Source organism: Rhopalosiphum maidis, chromosome 1 (genome assembly GCF_003676215.2).
Source record: "Rhopalosiphum maidis isolate BTI-1 chromosome 1, ASM367621v3, whole genome shotgun sequence".
NCBI lineage: Eukaryota > Metazoa > Arthropoda > Insecta > Hemiptera > Aphididae > Rhopalosiphum > Rhopalosiphum maidis.
Genome location: NC_040877.1, coordinates 2920838 through 2942700, shown reverse-complemented (window position 1 = coordinate 2942700; position 21863 = coordinate 2920838). Strand labels below are relative to the sequence as shown.

General features: G+C 27.8%; 1 protein-coding gene across 1 annotated transcript in view; it reads right to left on the bottom strand.

Annotated features, from left to right (window-relative positions):
- The window catches only part of LOC113549048 (tetraspanin-2A), a 152453-nt gene that overhangs the window by 26851 nt on the left and 103739 nt on the right, over positions 1–21863 (bottom strand). The window contains exon 3 of the mRNA XM_026950195.1: positions 880–1056. Within this exon, the coding sequence (XP_026805996.1) occupies positions 880–1056 (177 nt within the window). The remainder of the gene's footprint in view (positions 1–879; positions 1057–21863) is intronic.

Below are 21863 nucleotides of genomic sequence, written 5' to 3'. Positions count from 1 at the left end.
ATCGATATTTAAAATTATTGTTGTATATAGGGCTCCACCCGTTAATAAAGATGAATACATAAATATTCAGAAATAACTCATCACATAGTCAAAAACCATTCATGATGATTGAGTGCACTAACAATAATATTATAATTATTTAAAAATAATAATGTTATAACCAATTATGATATTTGATAATTAATAAAATACGTATGTATTATAAAATGTATAAATATAATATATGTACATGACCTAATATACGTTGCAATTTAAATTGAGTTCAGATAAAAATAAAACACGATTTTTTCAAATTGTGATAAAATAAATACAATATTTTGAAGAAATACTGAGTGATTCTTTTATCAAACAATAGTCATTATTTTAAAATCTAATAACATTGAAAAAAAAAAATGATATATTTTTTTAATTTTTGAAGCAGTATATGAAATTAAAAATGTATTTTGTCATTCAAAAAAGAAAGAAAAAAGAAATAAATTTCAACGATAAAAACATATTTTTTTTGACTGAAAATAATGTAGAAAAATATTTTCACTGTCATTAATAGATTTCGAAATAATGAGTGTTATTCTACAAAAGAATTGCTCTATACTCATATAATATATATTATATAACATAATATTATAATGTTACATATGTCTTATCAACGCTTTTTGGACAAATTATTTATTTTTAAGAAAATAAATATACAAAAATCCTATCTTAGAAACGTTAATTCTATAAAATCGAAATGTATAAAAGTTTTTAGAACCTTATGATATTATAATATTATTAATAGAATAAAAATGTTGATAACAACAATATACATTTTATTAGGTATAAATTATAAATATAATATTGGAAATAAAACATAAAAATATAATATTATTTTTTACTTACCGATTCTTGGATCATGTTTAACGTATTTGTAGCGGCTTCGTTTTGCGATTGCATTATCAAGTTCATCATGCTTTCCCTGATTGCTGGTACGATTCCAGATCCCGTTGTGGTGTTTTCGAGTAATATAGCGGATCCAAATAACAGGACAAAAAACGAAAACAGATGTACGCCAGCGTTCTAAAAAAATAAAAACGTAAGTAACGTAGTTTATAATTTTAAATTTTGTATTATCCTACTATTATTATCACAAGTACGCCAAAATCAACAAAAATATAATATGATATATCTGTCCACATTAATTTTGCTCTCCGAGTAGTCAACCTCTTATTAGTGCATTTAAACATTGAACCTATACCAAATTCTGATACAACCAAATACTTAGACCAGTTAGACCTAACCTTAACAAACTTCTAACGTGGGAAAACACATCCACTTAGCTAAATTAAAACCAAATAGGCGACTTTACTTTCTCAGTCCCGTTTTAAGTCAATTTTTCAAAATCCCTCTCAAAATTCTATAATTTTCTACTTAAACCCATGGTATTCAACTCTGAATAAATTAAATCAAATGCAATACATAATTTAACTATAACCTCATTCCAAAGTGCCTTACTGAATTCTTCTTCCACGTCAACAAGCTATATTGTATATAAATAAAACATCCCTTATTAAACTAGATATATGTATTTTTATCTTAAAGAATAATAATACTAATAATTGACATTTACTTTATTATCATTTTTATAATGTCTTTTTAACTAAAAAAATTATTTTATATCTTTAAAATTGGATATTATCGTTTGTATAGGCATTACATTTTAATGTATTGTTTATAAACAGCATTGGTAATTTGGTTTATTCATTTTTTTTTCGATTTTCTGCAGAATATAGCGTAATAACGTAAACGAAAACACGGTACAAGACATACAAAGTAGTGTAATAATGTTATATGGTCACCGTAGTTTCAATTTGTTCATTTCGTGATAAAAATATTAAATAATATACACGTGAGCGTCATAATAATCTATACGTCAATACAAATTTGAATCGGTACTTTATTGTACCTTTTGGCTCAATCATGCATTGATAGGATATTTAGGATATTTAGATTCACTTAAATTATGACTATTTCCAATCAAATACTGCAATAATGTATCACAGAAAACACGAATAGAGTAAAATGATATAAAGTATGAGGACCATCACCCTTACACTATTCATATAGTTTTGATTAATGCAATAACATAAATATTCATTCAAATAAAAAATATTACAAAATTATTATATTATATTTATTACAAATAAATCCGTCAATTTCAATTGCGAAACAAATTTATTATTTTTCACCATCTGACTGGAATTCTTAGAGGTTTATCGTTTATGATCAAAATGATAAAATAAAATTAAGATATAATTAATTAGTTTTTTTTTACAACAATACATTTTAAAAATTTAATTTTTTTTTCTTCTAACTGTTATATTATATTGTTAGTAGAATATTTTACCGATGAAAAAAAAACAGGTAAGCACCCTTCGGTCCCCATTCTATTTCAATGTAATGTGTTTCACCCAATATTATGTATAATTTAGACGACGGAAATCCGTTGTCGGATGGTTGCACTTAGTGTCATCTCGCACCGGAGGTCGTGATCGATCGACACTGGTTTTCGATACATCCGCATGTCTTTGCACACGTCAGAGCATGTCAAGTTAATAACAGCTCACGATTGGTTTTAAGGAGAGTAGGTAACAGAAATTACCAAGGGGTGTCATACTAAATAAAACTATTAAAACAAAAATACAAATTTTTCTAAGTAAAATCTGGTAAATAAAATATATATGAAGACATATAGATGATTACTAAATGATGGCAAATTTATTGTTGTTATTAATTGTTATGAAGTATAGATATTATTAAATTAAACTATCAAATCATTTTAAGTATTTAAACTAATCAAAATAAGTCTATTTTTAACAATTAAATAGACATGACTGTCAGGATTTCACAAACAATTTTAGAGATATATTGTTGATTGTTAATCAAAAATATTGACTTTATTATAAATTTTAATATTATGCATGTTAGATATTTTCCATTTATATGTAATATTTTTTATACCGGAAAATAATATACAGCTTTATGAACTATGTACAATAATATAATAATATTACAACTTATTGTAAATATATACTTAATATTACAATTTAAATATTACATAACTTTATAATTGTATTAAATTTTATGATTTTAAATCCAAATATATGCTTTTACAATAATTAGGTACTAGAAATATCAAAATATTTAATAATAATTTAATTTAATTTGTTCATGGTAAATAATAATTAATAAACTTGTCTGTGTGAGTATAATTGTGTGTTATTAGTAATTTTGTAGGTAAATTATATTTGAGCTGCACTTAAAAGAGCTTAAATAAAGTTTAAATTAAATTAATGAAGGGAGGGCTATTTTTTTTGTAAATTTAATTTAATTTTAATCATGATATTATATTGTACATTAATAAATATAAAGAACAAAGTACATCCATATTGTCTTAAATTTGGATAGTTTTATAGATGTTTAAACCCTTAAGGTTTATGTGCAGTTTTAATGGATTTTTCTAATCGTTATCACAAACGATAAATTACGATAAAAATAAAAATGCGTTGAAGTTGGGGCGATTCATGAATTTGATACCCACGAGACAATGGCGTGAAATTCTTAATTACAGCTTTATGACGACTATAAATATTATATGAAATAATACTACAATTAGTATTATATTATAATATATAGATTGGTAAAAATTAATTAAGACTACCTTATTATTAATGGAGAAATAAATTACTAATTAGTAATTAAAATATAAATATTATATTCCAAAAGATCCTTAAAATTAATATTGGCTGTCACGCCGTCTTTATTCATAATCGTTTTTCATCGTTTACATTTTTATTAATTATCATTGGAAAAAAATTTGTAACATCCATAAAAGTGAGGTCCTATTCATGACTAGGAGTGCTCAACGTAACTACTATACAGCAGAGCGATTTTTTCAAGGTTTTTGTTTTCAAGTTGTGACAGTCCTATAAAACATTTAATGAGGTGATATTATAGTGATATTTTGTATAGTAAAATATTTAATTTAAGTTCTATTTTCGTTTTTCATTGAACATGTTAATAATAATAATTCAAGTGCGGATGCGTGCACACATTTTTTAATTTGTTTTTTAATTATTAATGCGTTACGCATACCGGATGTGAATAATAGAGCGCCGAGTGCTGTTAGACTATTGCTTCTTTATGTTGTGATTTAAATATTCTAATAAATAAAAATAAATTACTTACAATATTCATAAAACGCAGTGTAATATACATTTTATATTTTTAAAATTACGTGATGTGTTTTTGACCAACTGTTGTCAACGCCGTGTTGTAGTCTATCAGTCACAAAACTTTTTTTGCGTCACCAATGTATTTTTTTTTCTTTTTCGATTTTCGTTTCCTGTATAATTTTGCGACTGACCGAGTTTCTTTAAATCTATATTGTTTTTTATTGCACGTTGAAGTATCTCTACTAAGAAGTTTCTTTACTCAGTACCATTTATTGTTATTGTATCTTATACTCGCATTATCCATTAATTAAGCGTATGGTTCTACGCAAGTAATATATAACTCAAATAAAAATTGTCTTTATTTATCTTTTATTTAGTAGTGTCGACATATTCAGCCGTCTTAAATTTTTACGTAACCCAGAAATCGATTAGTTTATTCCACGCATATTTATCGGTAAAAGTGGTGTATACTGTATAGTATTATTAAACAATTTACGTAGATCTGACTTTTGTTTTGATGTATATTTCAGTAATCATATAATTAGTTTTGCTATATCTTTCACAAGGTTAATGATCACGTCAGTTGCCATCATAAATGTGAACTGTTAATTTTGCATTACTAAAAATGTACTTATAATTAGATATTCAATAGACCGATGGGGTAATAATGAATTATAGCTATTATTATACATAGGTTAGAGATAAAATATAATTTTAAATAAAATGAGGTAATTTTACAATCGTTTCACATTACTGCTGTTTATTAATAAAAAAATTAATTTACAAGTATATCCTAACCTATCCTAAGCATTTAAATTTATAATAATTATATTGATTTAGTTAGCTTTAATAAATTACCCTTCGAGTATAATTTATTCACATTTTTTTAATGTTACTGGATTGTTATGTATATTAATATAATATATTTATCAAATTTTCTATTCGCATGCTAAAAGATATGTTCCGTCGAATCATAATAGCAGCAATATCTATTGTTCTGGGTTCTTTAAAATTTCATATTATTTATTATAAAGGTTTGTGGATGACGATGGTGTGCAATCATTTTTACGTTCGTCGAACCGTCTTAAACGGGTGACTGGGCGTCTTAAGATCGTTTCACACAAACGCACGCTGCAGTTCTTTGTGAAGTCAAGTTTCCTCAAACAACTTTTCATTCGTTCCTCTTTTTTCATCTCCTGTTCGACGGTCTTTATGTGAATACTGATGTTGGGGAGATTTATATGCCTGTCGAGCTTTACTTATACTTAATGCAAAGGCCTAATGCGCCGGCACCATTAAAAAAGCGCGAGAGGCAGAAGCTAAGGCCTGTCTTAAATAAAATACGGAAAAAAATCCAACAGATGTGTGCACATTTGAAGACGAGTTTTATTTCGATCTCAGTAAACATCAGCGTGCAATGCCAATAGAAAAATCTAAGAAATCATACTGCGTAATAGTTGAATGGAGATAGACTGCCGCTGCCAGTCGTGTGTACACAATGTGGTTTTCGAAAAGCTCTTAAGAGATATGTTTTCTTACGTTCCTGAGCCCCCCTTTTTTTAGCTAAACAAACGAGAATAAATTAGCAACATCGCAGCGTGTATGGTTTACATGTCAAATGCACACGGCATATTATATATACGTAGTTTGTACAGTGTATACAATATACATAATATATCGTATATATATATATATGTATACGATGACATGTTGATTTCGATTTTCATAAATTTTCAATAGAAATAAAAGTAGAAATGCTCAGTGGACCTTTTCAATACGCTGTATGATTATTCTACTTTGTACGATGCACGTTTTTAAAACACTGTTTTAATTATTTTTATTTCTATTCGATGTTTAGATATTTAATATAAATTCTATAAACCTATAAATATATTTAAGTATGTTATTAACGGTTTTTATATACTCTGTTAATTCACGCAATGTGTACAAATTATAATATTTAAAATGTTTCTATATTTTCAAGATTTTTATCATTTATATTACTGATATTATAACACAGTGGATTTTATTTTGATTTAAAACGTAATATAATATATAAATCAAGAATGAAAATTCGTCCAAAATGTTTAAAATATAAATTGTACGGGTATAATATATTAAAATGATTTGAAACAAACGAAGCGTATTTTAAATATATACTTTCATTAAAATACAACGAATGAACGAATTTAATGTTTTTATTGAATTATTAGTTGTAAGTAAAACAGTTAAAAGCAATAATAATTGTATTAACAAATACAAATTGTTGGGACGTTTGTTTGTATTAAAAATTATTGCAAAATACGATTATGAACGTTTTCCATTAAAATAAAGTAAGGGTCAAAACGGTTGCGTATTTTTAAAAAGATAGGTATTATATTTAGGTATACCTATCGTCGATCAAGACCGTTTGTAATCGTTCATGAGCGTAAAAATGAATAACATTTTTTCGTTTAATTCATTTCGTTATAAAAGTATATTATTATATAATGTATAATACCTACATTTTAATTATTATATTTAAATACGATATATATATATATATGGTAAAATATATAAAAATTAGGTCAAAATAAAATTATGAAAAAAAAAATGTCGAACTTAACATTGTTAAGTTGATGTAGTTTGTTTTAATTCAATTGGTACATTTTTTTTTTATACCAACAGTACAATGTATGTCGTGTTATATATTAATGATAACGATATTGATATAGTTTTGTGTATTATTTTCACCTTTATCGTTAAATTTGGCAACTTTCTTCGTGGAACGATATAATAACATAATATTATATAATATCACTCGCAAACCTATCGTATAAATATTACGTTGGTTGGTATACATATAAAATATTTACATATTATACACACAAATGCTCAAGATTTATGAGTCGTTGGGCGTTCGAAAGTGCACAAGTGTGATGTATGGAATAGTTTTGGGTGCACGTTATCCGTATAGTATTCTAAGTTATAATGCATTATTGTAATTACAATAATTTATTTATCGATGAAACGTTTGCATATATTATTATTATAATATACAAAATATATAACAACAGTATATTATGTGGTGTGTGTTGTTATATACGCGTAATTTATGGGTCTTACTCTAAAGTGAAATTATTTGCTTACTATTATTTAGCTTTTACTAGCGTTATCGTTATGGGTATGTTTTAATTTAAATTACGTAAAAAAAAAAAATGATAAATATAGTGCACTGTTTATAAAATATATTTTTATTTTCACAAAATTATTATTGCTAAAATTATGTTTATCGACCATGGCTCAATCTCAATGACTGGACATAGAAGCTAATAGCTATTATAATAATGTCATCATTCAATCATTGTACATAAATTCTCTGCTGAATTCTTACAAGGATGTTTTTGATACGTCAGATATTGTACCTACGCATAATTAATAAATACCTATGGCTGAAATACACTTTGCCTAACGCCACTCACAGTCAATTTTGTTTGTTGAATTATATGTGAAATTGCATATCAAAGACGATGATTTAATTTGTGGTTCGACTTGCAGACAATTTCATAAAATGTGAGATGTGTGTAATAATACATTTATAAATTGTAAGAACGCATAATATTTGCACGTAATAAAGTGTAGGACTTAAATATTTTGTTCTATTTTTCATCCTATGTCAGTATTTATTTCTTGTAAAAATATAAATAGTAATAATACCACAATAATGTAATAATTTATTGTTATTATCATTAGAATTGTTATTGAGTTAATTATTATCAACCAAACTACTAAGATTTTTAATTTTTGTTTCAACTACAAGATTAAGATAAGATAAGAAGTTTTCATCGATATTTTATGCATAGTGAAACTATTATAGTACTTAATTAATTTTCTTGGAACCACATACATATTTTGAACCTGTAACTGTGTAAGGTAGATAAATGCATATTCATATTGGTATAGTACATCAAACATTTATAGTATAAATAAAAAAAACCGTAATAAAAAATAATATAAATTATATAAGTGTAGTTTTATTTTTATTTTAGTATGACTAAAACTTAATAAATTATATTTAGATAAAATACAAACAACGCATTAAATAAACACATATAAGCTGATGCTTAATGTTTTCAGAAAAAAATAAGTATGGAAACCGTTTGGTTAGACAATAGTACTCTGATATTTCTTGTATACGTATCTTGAAATCGGTGATAAGGTTGAGTTAAGGTCATTCGAAAAAATCCGGCAAAAATAATGTAATGTTTTGAGAGAAAAAAATAAAATAAGACACAACGTCAAGGACGACTTTACCCATAACCCTTTTTGCCCGCTTGGAGTGTCACTTGACACCTGTATGTTATCAGTATAGATACTTTACGAGTACCTCAGACACCGACGAACTATATATACAATACATACATATATTATGGAGAGTGAATTATTTTTCGCAGCGTTATTCCAATCGACCCAATCCTTTCGTAAGTGGTACTATCACGAAATTTTATCTTTTTCACCAAATATATTAAAGTAGTAAGTCTTTCATCTGAAAATAATTACAATTTTTTCCACTTAAAGTTTCTATGTTAATCATTATGTATTTTCTCAAAATTATTTATGTTTCGTAGTATTTTCTAATGTATATACATTATACATTTATTGTGATTTGTAATAATAGGTAGGTATTGTTTGTGTATACATTGATATGGGAGTCTTTATTATAAGTTATTATCTTTGGTGTAGTTGTTATATAATATATACATTATACATTTATAGTGTGTGTGATTCACCAAGCGTGATCATCTCCATTTTTGCTTCAAACCTACAGTTATTCAAATTCTGATTATTGGATTTTTTTTTAGTACATCCATATAACAATATTTTAAAGTTCTTCAGTTTTTTGTACTACTTAAGGGGTATTCCTATGATGAAGTAATATTGTAATTGTATTCGTTTTTTTTTTACTTATGTGTCAAATAGTAAGCTTATGTTATTTCATTGCGATTAACTTCGACAATTATATTAAATAGAGTGGCTAATGACTACTTTTTATAAAAGATAAAATTTTAAAAAGTAAAAGTGGTTGAAGTATAGTTCTTTATAGTAATTCTAAGTACAATTTCACCATTTTACGTAACAATAATACATTTATTCCAGCAGTTGGGGAAAACAGTACAATAAATATTATAAATAAAATATTAATCACTAAATAATGGTGTATCAACAAAAGTCTTTAAAAGATCTTAATACAAAACCAAAACAAACTATATTAAATAAGACATTGTTCAAATATCTTGCTAAATTGCATTACTTAACTAATTTCAAAACAATGATTCCCAAAACCTTAAGCGTGAAATTATGAGTGAAAAGAATGTAATTATTTATAGTGAAAAAAGGAAACTATTTTATGATATTTGGATAAAAAAGTGAACGTGGGTACAAAAGGAAAGTCATTTTTTAGCGAAAGAAGTTGCGCCCTCGAAAGCGGTAGCAACTCAATACCGTAATAATAACAACTTAAAAATGTCCTATTGTGCTTATTATTCTTCGAGAAAAAAAATGTTATTAATATTGTCTATTAAGCCTTGTACGCGGCGCATTCAAATCGATCGACGAAAAGCACTCCAATCATGTATGCGAACAAGCGTCGTGGTTTGGGACTACGATGAGCGTGTAAAATACGTATGCACGACGGGACACGTTTTATCTTTCTAACTGTTCGACGCGCTCCTTTCGCTCTGTTCAATCGCGATAACTGCAGTGACGCGGTCTTTGTATACATACCATACCACGTGAATGGCAAATGGAAATGCACACTAATGAAATCGCCAAGCAAAACTCCGGTTTAACGTTCGGTATACCATCGGTAACCCTCCTAATTATTTTTTTCGATCTATACCGTCTTACAGTGTGATAGAAGTTTATCATTAAAAAATGTCCAGTAAATTAAAGAAAAATTGTTTTTATTTGTATTAGTGTATAATATTTTCGTTTGGTGAATTTATTACGAACTCAGTAATATTTTTATTATTTTTATTATATCAGTTAAGAACCGATTAATATCAATATTATTGTATGTTATTACTTTTTATGCATATAAGAACAATTTAATTGAAGGGTATCTTAATTTAATGGACGGTAAAAAAATATTGGCGAAATGTATGTAAAATTTAGTGAGTTTCCATTTCTAGTCTTCGATGATCTATTAATATTTAAAACTTTAAAATAAATATTTTAAGTCTATAAATTATATCCTATTATATTATTATTACATTAATAACCGGTCATCGATAAGTAATGTGTTGTTTAATGTTTTTTGGTTCCTATCTGCTTTTAAACTATAAATATAGATTATATTATATTATTATACCGTACACCAGTACTTCTTAAACTGGCTATACGACTGGTGGGCCGTGAAATATATAATATAATATACCTAATATAATCCTGGTAGGCCATAAAATACTTAATGATTTTTATGAAGGGGGCCTTGACAGTTTTACATTAAATTTAGGGAGGCCTCATAACAAAAAAGTTTGAGAAGCACTGCCATACGGCACCCTATTGATATTAAGCTGCCAAAATGTATAGCGTGTATGATCAATATAGATTATAGATATATAAAGATAAGATGAAGCGTCAAATACCTAGGTAACATGCTCAACATTAAAATAATATTATTAGATATTTAATTAGGACAATTTATTTCTGAACGCTTAAGTCTTAAATTAAATTTAAATTTAAAATAATATAAAAACTTTTCATACTTAAAAAAACAAATAATATATTATAATAAACTGAAAAAATTAACTAAATTAATCTGGAGGTATTAATATGTAACTTGGAGGTGCTTAGCATTTTTTAGCATTCCCTATGTGGATCTATGGTATTTATGTCATTTCATATCCCGCAGCAGAAAATATCACTATACAGATCGACGTGTATACAGTTTTTGACCGTTAATATTATAATTACATTTTAGAATAAAGTTGAATTAAGTTGTTTATCCCACGGTTGAGTACATATTTGAGTACAAAAAAAATACTCATAAGAACCCGACAATGTCATATTTATTAAATTTTACCGAAATAATTATGTTACTAAAACAATAGTTTAACGTGGCCATTGGGTTAAAAAAAATGTAGGTAGGTATTAACACACAATGTAGTACGTATATAAATAATAATATTTGTATTGGATCGTTACAACTTTTACATAATTATTTATAAGTAGTTGAAAAGTATTCTAACTTTTTTATGCTTTGTTTTGTGTTAAGCTAACATGATTATTGTATTGTTCATAAATGAAACCATGAACACATATTTTATTTTAGTAACGTACATTTTTTTTTGTATATAATATATATATAATAATGTAATTTATTGTTATATTAGTGATGATAAATTTATTATCATATTACTATTATATAAGCATTATAATAATAAACACAACTAACGAATATACGAATTTAATTATGTATAATATGGGTCAAATAATAGTTGCTTTAAAGTTTAATGTTCGAGTATTATTGTATTAAAAAAGTATTGTCAGTTATATAAAAGGTAAAATCGAAAATCGTCATTAAACTGTAAAAAAAAGGTTAGTCGACCAATCATGCTGTATATGTTTAATTTAATACATATATATGGATTATATAATTTGTATTTTATATACAACTATATCTGGTCAATTGACAAGTTATAACAATGATTTTTTTTTTTTATCGGAATAGGTATATGAGATAAAACTATACATTATTTTTAATCGATTGGGATTTATTTATAAACCTTAAAATGTATAAAATAGACGATCTCCACGTATGTGCTTAAGCAGGTTTTTATAAATAAATAATAAACATCATGTGTAATGTCCAAAGTTTAATGTAGGTATTTTGTTATTTATATATATCGTAGTAAAATTCAAATATATTTTGGTCGATGTATATTTCCGTAGTTTGTTATAACTGAAAAGTTATATTATCACGATTATACGCTGGTTTTCTATTATTTAATCATTAAGATCAAAAACTGAAACTTGGTTGTTATCATTGTCGTTATTATTACTAGATGCTCGAGGTAAAAGCGTAATTAACTTGTTATTAAACTACATTAAATGAAAGAGCTAGAGTATTAGATAACATACTTAATCATTTTCATGTTTTAGGATAACATGAAACGTTTATTTAATTTAAAAATTAAGTAAACAAATTTTATCCTTGCACGAACTTTATGTATTAAATTTATTCCACGTATAGTTTGTGCATGCCATAATACTAATAAAATAATTATGACTGATATGAAAGAGTAAACATTTTCTTCAACCGGCATACACCTATTACGTTATTATACACGCCGTGTTCATAGACATTACGACGTTTGATTTATTTATTGGAAAACGGATGTGAAAAATATCATTAGAAAATAGAGAGGGAGTCTATGGTATTAGATGCTGCGAAAGCAAGGCAACAATAGAATTACTTAGTTTAAAGTTTGAAGAAGTATAATATTATTAGTACGAGTGATGAATCTGAGAAGTTACAACGATGACTCAATCTTCCAAAACCACGTAGAGCGCTATAAATTCTTATTTCCTCTCTTTATCAGTTCTCTATTTCTCTCTTACAGTCTCACATACTCTACCATGGCCTAACCGAATCTATGTTAAGGGTTACGTGTGGTCGGTCAAGCAACAAGTGACCGTTTGTAGGTTCACACGGATTATGTAACGTTAGTAAGTGTACTGATCGACCTCTGAAAAAATTAATTATGATCGTCAATTATTATGTTATTAGTTATATTGGGCATACTAAGTAGAATCATTTTCTAAAAATACAAATTTACAGATCAAGCATTGCTTATTTGCTCGTTTTTATTTATTTTTTTATTGTTTTAAAACTAACGCATCGTGATTTTTGATAAGCTACGTAGTTAATTTATTTGAAATACAAGTAACGCTAACAAATATTAAGATCGCAATCAACCGTTATGTGAATCATGTGATTTTTAAATTTAATATTTATCTACATTTTTTTTTCACCATAATTTGTACTTTAAGCAAGTGTGAAATATACATGTTCGAAACACACACCAACACAATATACGCGTGCGAGTGTAATTATTTATTATTATTAAAATTAGTTTTGTATAAAATTGGACTTGGGTAAAAATTATTGTTTTTCTTATTTTTTTTTATTGTCACTAAAAATGATAGTAGATAAAAAAATACACACATCATTGTAATATCAATACATTTATCGTGCCATATAGAATCTAAAATATTATATTTTAGTTACAATATAATATTTTGTCTGCAGATAATGGTTAGCGATGTGTTAAATTTCTATGATAAATATTAATATTTTTTATTGGTAAATGAAGAATTTACATTGTTATTGAATCTGATATGACTTGATTAAAAATAAAAAAAAACTCAATAAGTTATAATTCCTATTTAAATTTGTATTAACTGACGCGAATTAACGTGGAAATTCGATTAAGAGATGGAGTTTCAAAATCATAAATTAAGTTAGTTTTGAATAAAACAGTATAGCCTTAACGTTTCTTGAAAATAAATAATAATTAAATTAAATTGTTATTTCTATTAAATGCACAATTTTGTAATATACAATTTATAATATATTTAAATCATAATCAGTTTATAAAATGCATGATAAATCAATCGTTTATTAAGTCAAATAAAATAATGTTATTAAAACGTCCTTAAATAAATAAAAATTCTTGGAAGTTATATTCAGTTATACACATATTAAGTTACATTATACTTGATATTTTTAGGAAAATCATCATTAAATAAATTTTAAACATGAAAAATAATGTTTTGTATTTTAAAATGTGTTAACTAACTCTAAATTGCTTTGTTCATCAGTTCAAAGCTATTTTAGTTGGAAGTGTACATTTCTGTGTATATATATACAAATTTAGACATTCGTCTTGTACTTACTGACTTAAAGATTTTATGTAAAAATCTATACAGATTATAGATAGGAAATTGTTTTCTGATTAGAATTAATTATCATTCAACGGCTGGATGTAGTTTTTGTGTACCGTGAACGTGAACCTTACTTAACCATAAATCAGTCTGAGGATTGGCCAACTGCCAGATGCAAAAACATCAATATCAATTAGGTCGTCAACAATGAAATCAAAAGAACTGTAGTGTATAGTTAAATTAAGGTGACTACTAATTATTAAGCAAAAATTTAAAAGTGATAATAATAAATCTGTGGTGAATTACTAGGGTATTTGTCTTCGAATTTGAAAATGATGGTAATAAATCATCGTCTCGGAAGTATACAATTGTACGCTTATGAGATTTATCCAAAATCAATCAAAATTTAGTTAGAAAATAGTGCTTGCACGTAGTTCTTTGAATTGTTAAATCGATATTTTGTGGTTAAAATGTGTTAAATATATAATTATTAAGCACAAAGTGTGGAAAAATGTTCACTAACTGATAGCGTGGTAAAAGTGAGAAAAAAACAAATCATTTTAATACCTGCCACAATCCTCACAAAATTTAAACTGACATCGTTTTGTTTTGATACAAATATGCTGAACTTGAAACTGTCAAATAAAACCGTTCTAGCTAGTCGTAACTTTTTCAGCGGTCGCTTAGCAAATGATTCAATATTAGTACGATCAAGTGGCATACTATTGCTGTTTTCATCATACTTCGATCGATGTAATGGAAACTATTTCCTTTGATGTGACATCGATTCCCTTTGATGATATTTTTCTTTTCTATTGATAATTCCAAACCACATCACATAAACCATACTTCTACTTCAAAAGTTTCATCACCCAAACACAGCTAAAAATCAAATATTTATAACTTTCGTAGTTTGTTTAATTTCATCAATCAATTTAAAATTAAATTGATTTATTTTGTATTTGTGGTGTTCAAATTTATATTAAAGATTTAATTTCAATGAAAATATACAATTTACCGCATAAACAATTAAGTATAAAATGTTATATTAAAAGTTATACCGATTATATGCATTATGCGTATATTTTTATTTTTATTCGACAACCAGAAACTATTTAACAGGATTTTAACTTTATGGATTTATAAACTCTTCTTGATATACCGTATTTTTATTCAAAAATATTATTAAAATTACGTTTTTAAAATTTAGAACGGAAATGATAAATTATTAGGTAACAGTTTTGATATGAATGGATTTATGTAAAACTCAATCAACGCGGTTGACTGAAGATTTCATAATAAATATTTCATCCTTGTTAGCAATTATATTTCATAAATTATACCTCAAGATTAAAATATGTTTTCTAACCGCAATACGTAGATATACGTATACACCAACTGTCACTGCAGTTGATTATTTCCTGAAAAGTCTTAGAGTTTTACGAAAATTTGAATTGTTAAATAACCAATTATATTTGCATTTATCTTTTAATTTCCGAGATAGACTCTACCACTACCAACCACCTCACTACACACTACAGTCTGTTCGGAGACTGCCGTTTCCTTTTTACATTTTCGGTGATGCTTTCACATTGCATGGCGTGTTATTATGATGTTTATGTAAATCACGTTTCGAATTTATTCTGAATACATTCGCTCGACCAGTGTCATCATAAATATATGTATACATATAAAATAAAAGAATAACGGGAAATTAAAGTTGGTCGAGTGCCTGTACGAAACCTCGCCCGAGGGTTGTACCGTACGTTTATAATGTGTACAGCCGAACGCGGAAACATAGCGAGACAACGATGACTACAATATCTCGTCGTTTTCCTATTTATCATATTGTGCGCTGTTGACAAATACCGTCTAAAGGATAATGAATGCGTGAAATCTGATGTGCATATTTCCACCATCCACCGCGCGTTTATATTATAATATAACGTAATACCTACCCAATGTTTTTGCACTAACCGTAAATCACGTACCGGGTCCTGGTATAGTAGTCGCGTTATAATAATAATAATAATAATAACGATAATAATAATGTAATATCAAATTTTCGACCAGTTTTAATTATGGCGACAACGACGGAGGGACCTTCTTGGGAAGCGCGGGATTCGCCAGCGACCGACCGACCGGAGCACATTCCACCGAATAAATAATCGTTTTGTGTATAATACGGCCCACGACACTATACCTATACATACAAAGACGACGACGACGATGACTATAAACGAAGCGACAACGACCGTTATTAATCGCCAAAACAACGCATTATTATATTTATCGTTTCGGAACGTATTATAATAAATAGGTACTAGCCAGTAACCATACACGCGCGTCTCGTGATGCACGAATTCCGAACCTATGAGTATCTCAATGGCCAAGGTTGAACAGGAAATGTGCTCTCGGACAGTTTATTAATATATCGATGATTTCCTTCTATGAGTATTAGATAATTTTTTAATATTAATTATTAATTATCAATGTCGATATATTATTCTGTGTACTATTATACCACAATAAAACTACTAATACTATAATACTACAATTAAAAAAAAAAAATATATATATATGTATAGATATAATCTATACATCGATTAGAATAGGTATATAATATAACATACCAATATTTTAGGTTAAGGCGATTTATTAGGTAAGTAATAGTCGGATCGATACATACACAATGACTTTATAATAAAAATAAAAACGAATAATTGTATATTTTATCATAGTTTTTAAAAAAAAATTCCCCTACATGCTTATGATTGTGATCAACTACAGAGGGATTAACGGACAACGGTGGACAATCAAAGATATTTATTATCGTTTATATTTCTACAATGATCGTAAACCAAATATGGCATAATAATATATTAAGCTTATGCTATCAATAAATATATATAAATAAATTAACATTTTATATGAATTAAATACATTTATATAAAAGTAAGCAGAATTATAATTCATATATTATTCATTTTCATACCATATAAAATCTAAATTTAAATTATCAATTTACTATGTTATAATTACTGTAGAGAGCTAAGGGTTTTCCAGTGGTTTTATATTTATTTTTTTTTAAATTATTTTGTATTAAGCTTTTCTCAAACCGTATGAAATTTTTATTTTTTCGCCCTTTTATTTAATAGTAAAACCATTATCAACTCTTGATTTTAAAATGATAACCTGCATTAACCAGGTCTATTTTTTTTATGAATCTTAACGTTTAAATTATTATTTTTCGTTAATTTTTTAGGGAGATATAGGTTTTTAATGTTGGGTGGTTTTTGGCTCTTATAATTCTTCTTGTTTCTGAAGAACAGTAGTCATGGGTATGATAATAGGAGGTATATATTTTTATAATAATAAACTCGTTTTCGACTATCGACACAGTAATGAACTTTGTACCTGTAATTATACCAACGCTTCACAGTAGTAGTGATCTGTAGGATGAACATCTAAAAACCTCAATCCTCCCAACTTTGAGCAGCTATAACTCACTAACGGTTAAATGAAACATAACAATTTTAACGTTAAAATTCATAAAAAAAATAGCCCTACTGTTTTATGACATTTTAAATATAGGTTAGGTTAAATAATGGTTTTATACCATTTGAAAATCAAAAGTTCATAGTGGTGTTACTATTAAATAAAAGGATGAAAAAAATAAAAATTTCATGCTGTTTGAAGAAAGCACAAAACATAATATTTTGAATAAAAAAAATGAAAAAAAGTCAATACTTGACGAAATAATGAGGGTATAATGATAAAAGAATCACCTTGTATACATAGGTCAGAACTCATAATATATGATTTATGTATACACATTAATATTAATAACATGTACATGATCGTATTATATATCGTAATAGTGTAAGGATGCGCGTATAAAATATATGAAGCTAGAACTGTGTATTTTACGTAAACCACGATATGACGAAGTATAAATACATGCAAGGGACGTCCGGCGCGTGCATATACGTGCAGTCATTTCTTTATACGATAACAGAAATAGCGTGGGAATATGAGATGTTTTCGTGAGACCATATAACATACTCGGATGATGATGTTCTTTACAGAAGAAAACCCCAGACTCTGGACCGCCATGAAGAGACTGTTTGGACATGTATCTACAGACCTCAAAGCAACACCTTACTCGCAGTTCCGATTTATAAATAAATTTGAACTTACAATATTTTCTATTTACTGAAACACTAAGAATATTTTTATCTTATTTTTTTTTGTCTTAAATGCTAAAATTAAATCCTTACCATTTAATGATTTATGCCGACAGGTTCGTTTTACTTCACATAGTAATTAAGTTTTGACAAACCATCGTGTTAAAGTAGGGTTGGGGTTTACACTTCCAAAAACCACCACCGCACAAAATTACGGGGCCATATCGATCCACATCAAACTTGTAGAAATACATTTCGGAACGCATAATTCACATGCAATTCCATGTTTATGAATGTTATGATATAGCACTTAACATACTTAGGTGCACGTTTAAAATGACACCTATTCGTTTCGATTTTTAGCATGAACTTGATACTGAGCTTTATGCTCTCGGACTTTTGAAATAATTTAACGCTCGATAAAACGGTGTTTACCTCGCCGCGCGAACGTTTTATTATTAAAACGTATTATTATGTATATAAATAGCTATAAAGCTCGTACCGGAATCGTTGCCGTAACTCTTTATCTTTGTGTGTTTAAACATTCAAATGTTTAAGTGCAACACTCAAAAAATTAATTTTAAATATAAACCGTTGGTAATAATAAGAGATTATTGTAATAATTCAGCCGTACAATCCGACAAGCGGGATTTAAGTGTTGATTATTATTTTATTTTTCGTTTTTGCTATGAGCTGATTTCGAGTGCAGCCTCGCTGTTTCGTAAAACCGTTTACCCGTTTTACCTACGTATAATTTACGCACGTCTCGTCTCAAGATTGTTTGCCTGGGAAACGCAACGTCTATATATTTTCACGCAGGCGGTGGGCGTAACGCGATTAAGCGAGAATAAATTATTATTATATTACTATTATAGTTGTCTCGCTCGTCAGCTGCACGGCACTGCACCTGGACCTTCATAATAATATGCTCGTGCGGTATTATAATTCCTCGTAAACCACTCGTTTAAACGCCGCACTTTGTTTCGGGCGAAATAAATCGTATTATCCGGGTGCTCCCTGAATAATGTAATACCCTGCACTTCCGTTGGCCGTGTTCGGAGCTTCCCCGTTGTTTTTATTGTCGTAGTGTCCCCTGTCGACAAATTGAATTCGTCCGTCCAAATAGCGGTCGAGCCCGTCGATTTTTCTGTAGGTTTAACGGCCCCGCTGCCATCACCACGAGGATATTTTCCACCTTGTTAACCGACAAAAATCCGGCGACCTGGAAACGCGTGCGGTTGGTCGGAGAGAAAGATCGCATTCAAGAGAAATCCAGTGTGCACGTCTCGTTAAGCTTACACGTCTGATAGTTAAAACGTTTCAATTGGTACAAGTTGCACACTATATACTTATTTACATATCACTATTTTAGTATACGCGCACTTACCGTGGCCGACTAAGACAAAACGGATTACGTTTCTCCAATGTGAATGCCGGCCAAATGCTTAAGAAGTATACGACGGATAGGGTACATCAATAAAATGACTCGTTACACCACTGTACGACGTTTTGAAGATGCTAAACGACCGTGTCATACGCGATAAATATCAACAATACGTTTTTATCTACAGTTATAATATTATTATGGCTAAAAATCAATTTTTACTAAAATTGAACTAATATATATATAAAAATAAATGTGTAATTGTCATCAAAAATTTAGGTTAGTAATTTCAATCAAATTCAAATCAATACTTTTTTCGATAATACGTACACTGCGTTTCGATATGAGAATTTAAGATATTTTAAAATCATATTTATTTCACTAACCTATTTATACCGTTTTACAGTACTTCAGTGTTGACAAAAGATATCTAATAACAATAATAAAAATATTTCATTTATGTATTATAATTTATAATAATATTAATAATATAATAATAATGCATTATTTTCGCCAAAAATAAATAATTAGTGTAGTATTGTGTAACGTTGTAATTACGAAAGATAAGATGGCTGGTAATTATAAATTCATTCGTGTCCGTTGAGTCTCGACGTCAACAACTGCAGGTGGAATAATTCGTAGATACTAATTTTGGTGAAAATTTCATGCACTATTTTTAGTGACATGCGGATGCTGTGATTGTGATGATTATATATTTTTTTTTTATATACAAATTACAAACTACCATAATTATATATTATGTTTACGTCATATCACCTAATTCTACGTAGGATTTATGGGACTATCGATGCGTGAGCAGCAATTATTATATAGTTTTTGCTGTTACGTTTAATAACGTCGGCAGTCGACAGCAACAACAACAATAATAATAAACAAAAACCAATAAATTCCATGACCGTATTATGCACATTCAATTTATTTTGCACGGGTTGCAAATGTATTTCAGGGCTTTTCGATTTTTCAGTGTTCATTTAAATTAACATTTAATTCGTAGATTAATCGGTCGCGTAGCATGGGATTGGTTCGTAGAGCTTACGAGATTGAAAAAAAAAATCGATATGTTTATTGTTTAGTATACAGTATATACTATATAGTATGCTTGACTTGAGTAATGACATTGTCTGTGTGTGATCCAATTTCAATAAACATGAAAAAAATTGCAACGCACAGATTGCAATAATGAAAGTAATCTTTTTAATTCAGATAACAGTCGTTTGCAAGTCTCGATCGTCTGGTCGTGAGTTTTGTATTATAAACATAGAAATGTATAAAAGAGAAAAATTGACTTGCACGCGGATTAATGTCGCTAGTTGTGCAATGAAAGAAAGAAAAAAACAAACTTTATACGGCATAGGAGAGGAAGAATAAAGAATTTCTGTGTCACCGTTAAACTTTCTTGGGTATTATTCGCAAGAAAACCGCCACGCCGCCGCTATCACCGCATTGTTTGTAGACAGCACGTCGTAAACATTATAACGGATTCGCCTTGAAAGCATTTGAGAAAATTAGATTTTTAGCAGACATTATAGTATCGTGAGTGTGTGTTTTCGAATAAATCGTACACACTAGGCTTATGCATTTCTGTGACTGAACTCCTATCTAGGGGCACTACCGTACTGGGATGTTATTATTGCGTGTATAGATTTTGAGACGACAGAAAATAATTAATTCACTTTTTGAAAAATATTTTTGCCGTAATCCCGAGAAACTTTTACGTCCGGAGCACGTGTGTATTTGGTTTTTTTTTTATTTTGCTTATTTTCTACATATTATTACACGATTTATGATTCTTAACGTATATTAATATCTAATGTGGTAAATTTTTATTTATTTTTTTGCCATAATAAATACTTAATATTAGATTTTAAAATAAATCAAATCAATTATTATCTATAGTTAATATTATAAATAATAGCTATTACAACAGTTAAAATATCTATTACAACTAAAATTTCTGAATAATTTATTAAACTTTAGGAAAAATTACTACGTATAAGTTATTACTAAAATTATAAAAATAATTCATGTAGTTTATTGTATGCATTATTAGTGTAAAAATGAAATTGGAGGTGATTAATAGATTTACGAAAATATGTTATATAATACTATATAAAATATTGGTAACAAAAAATG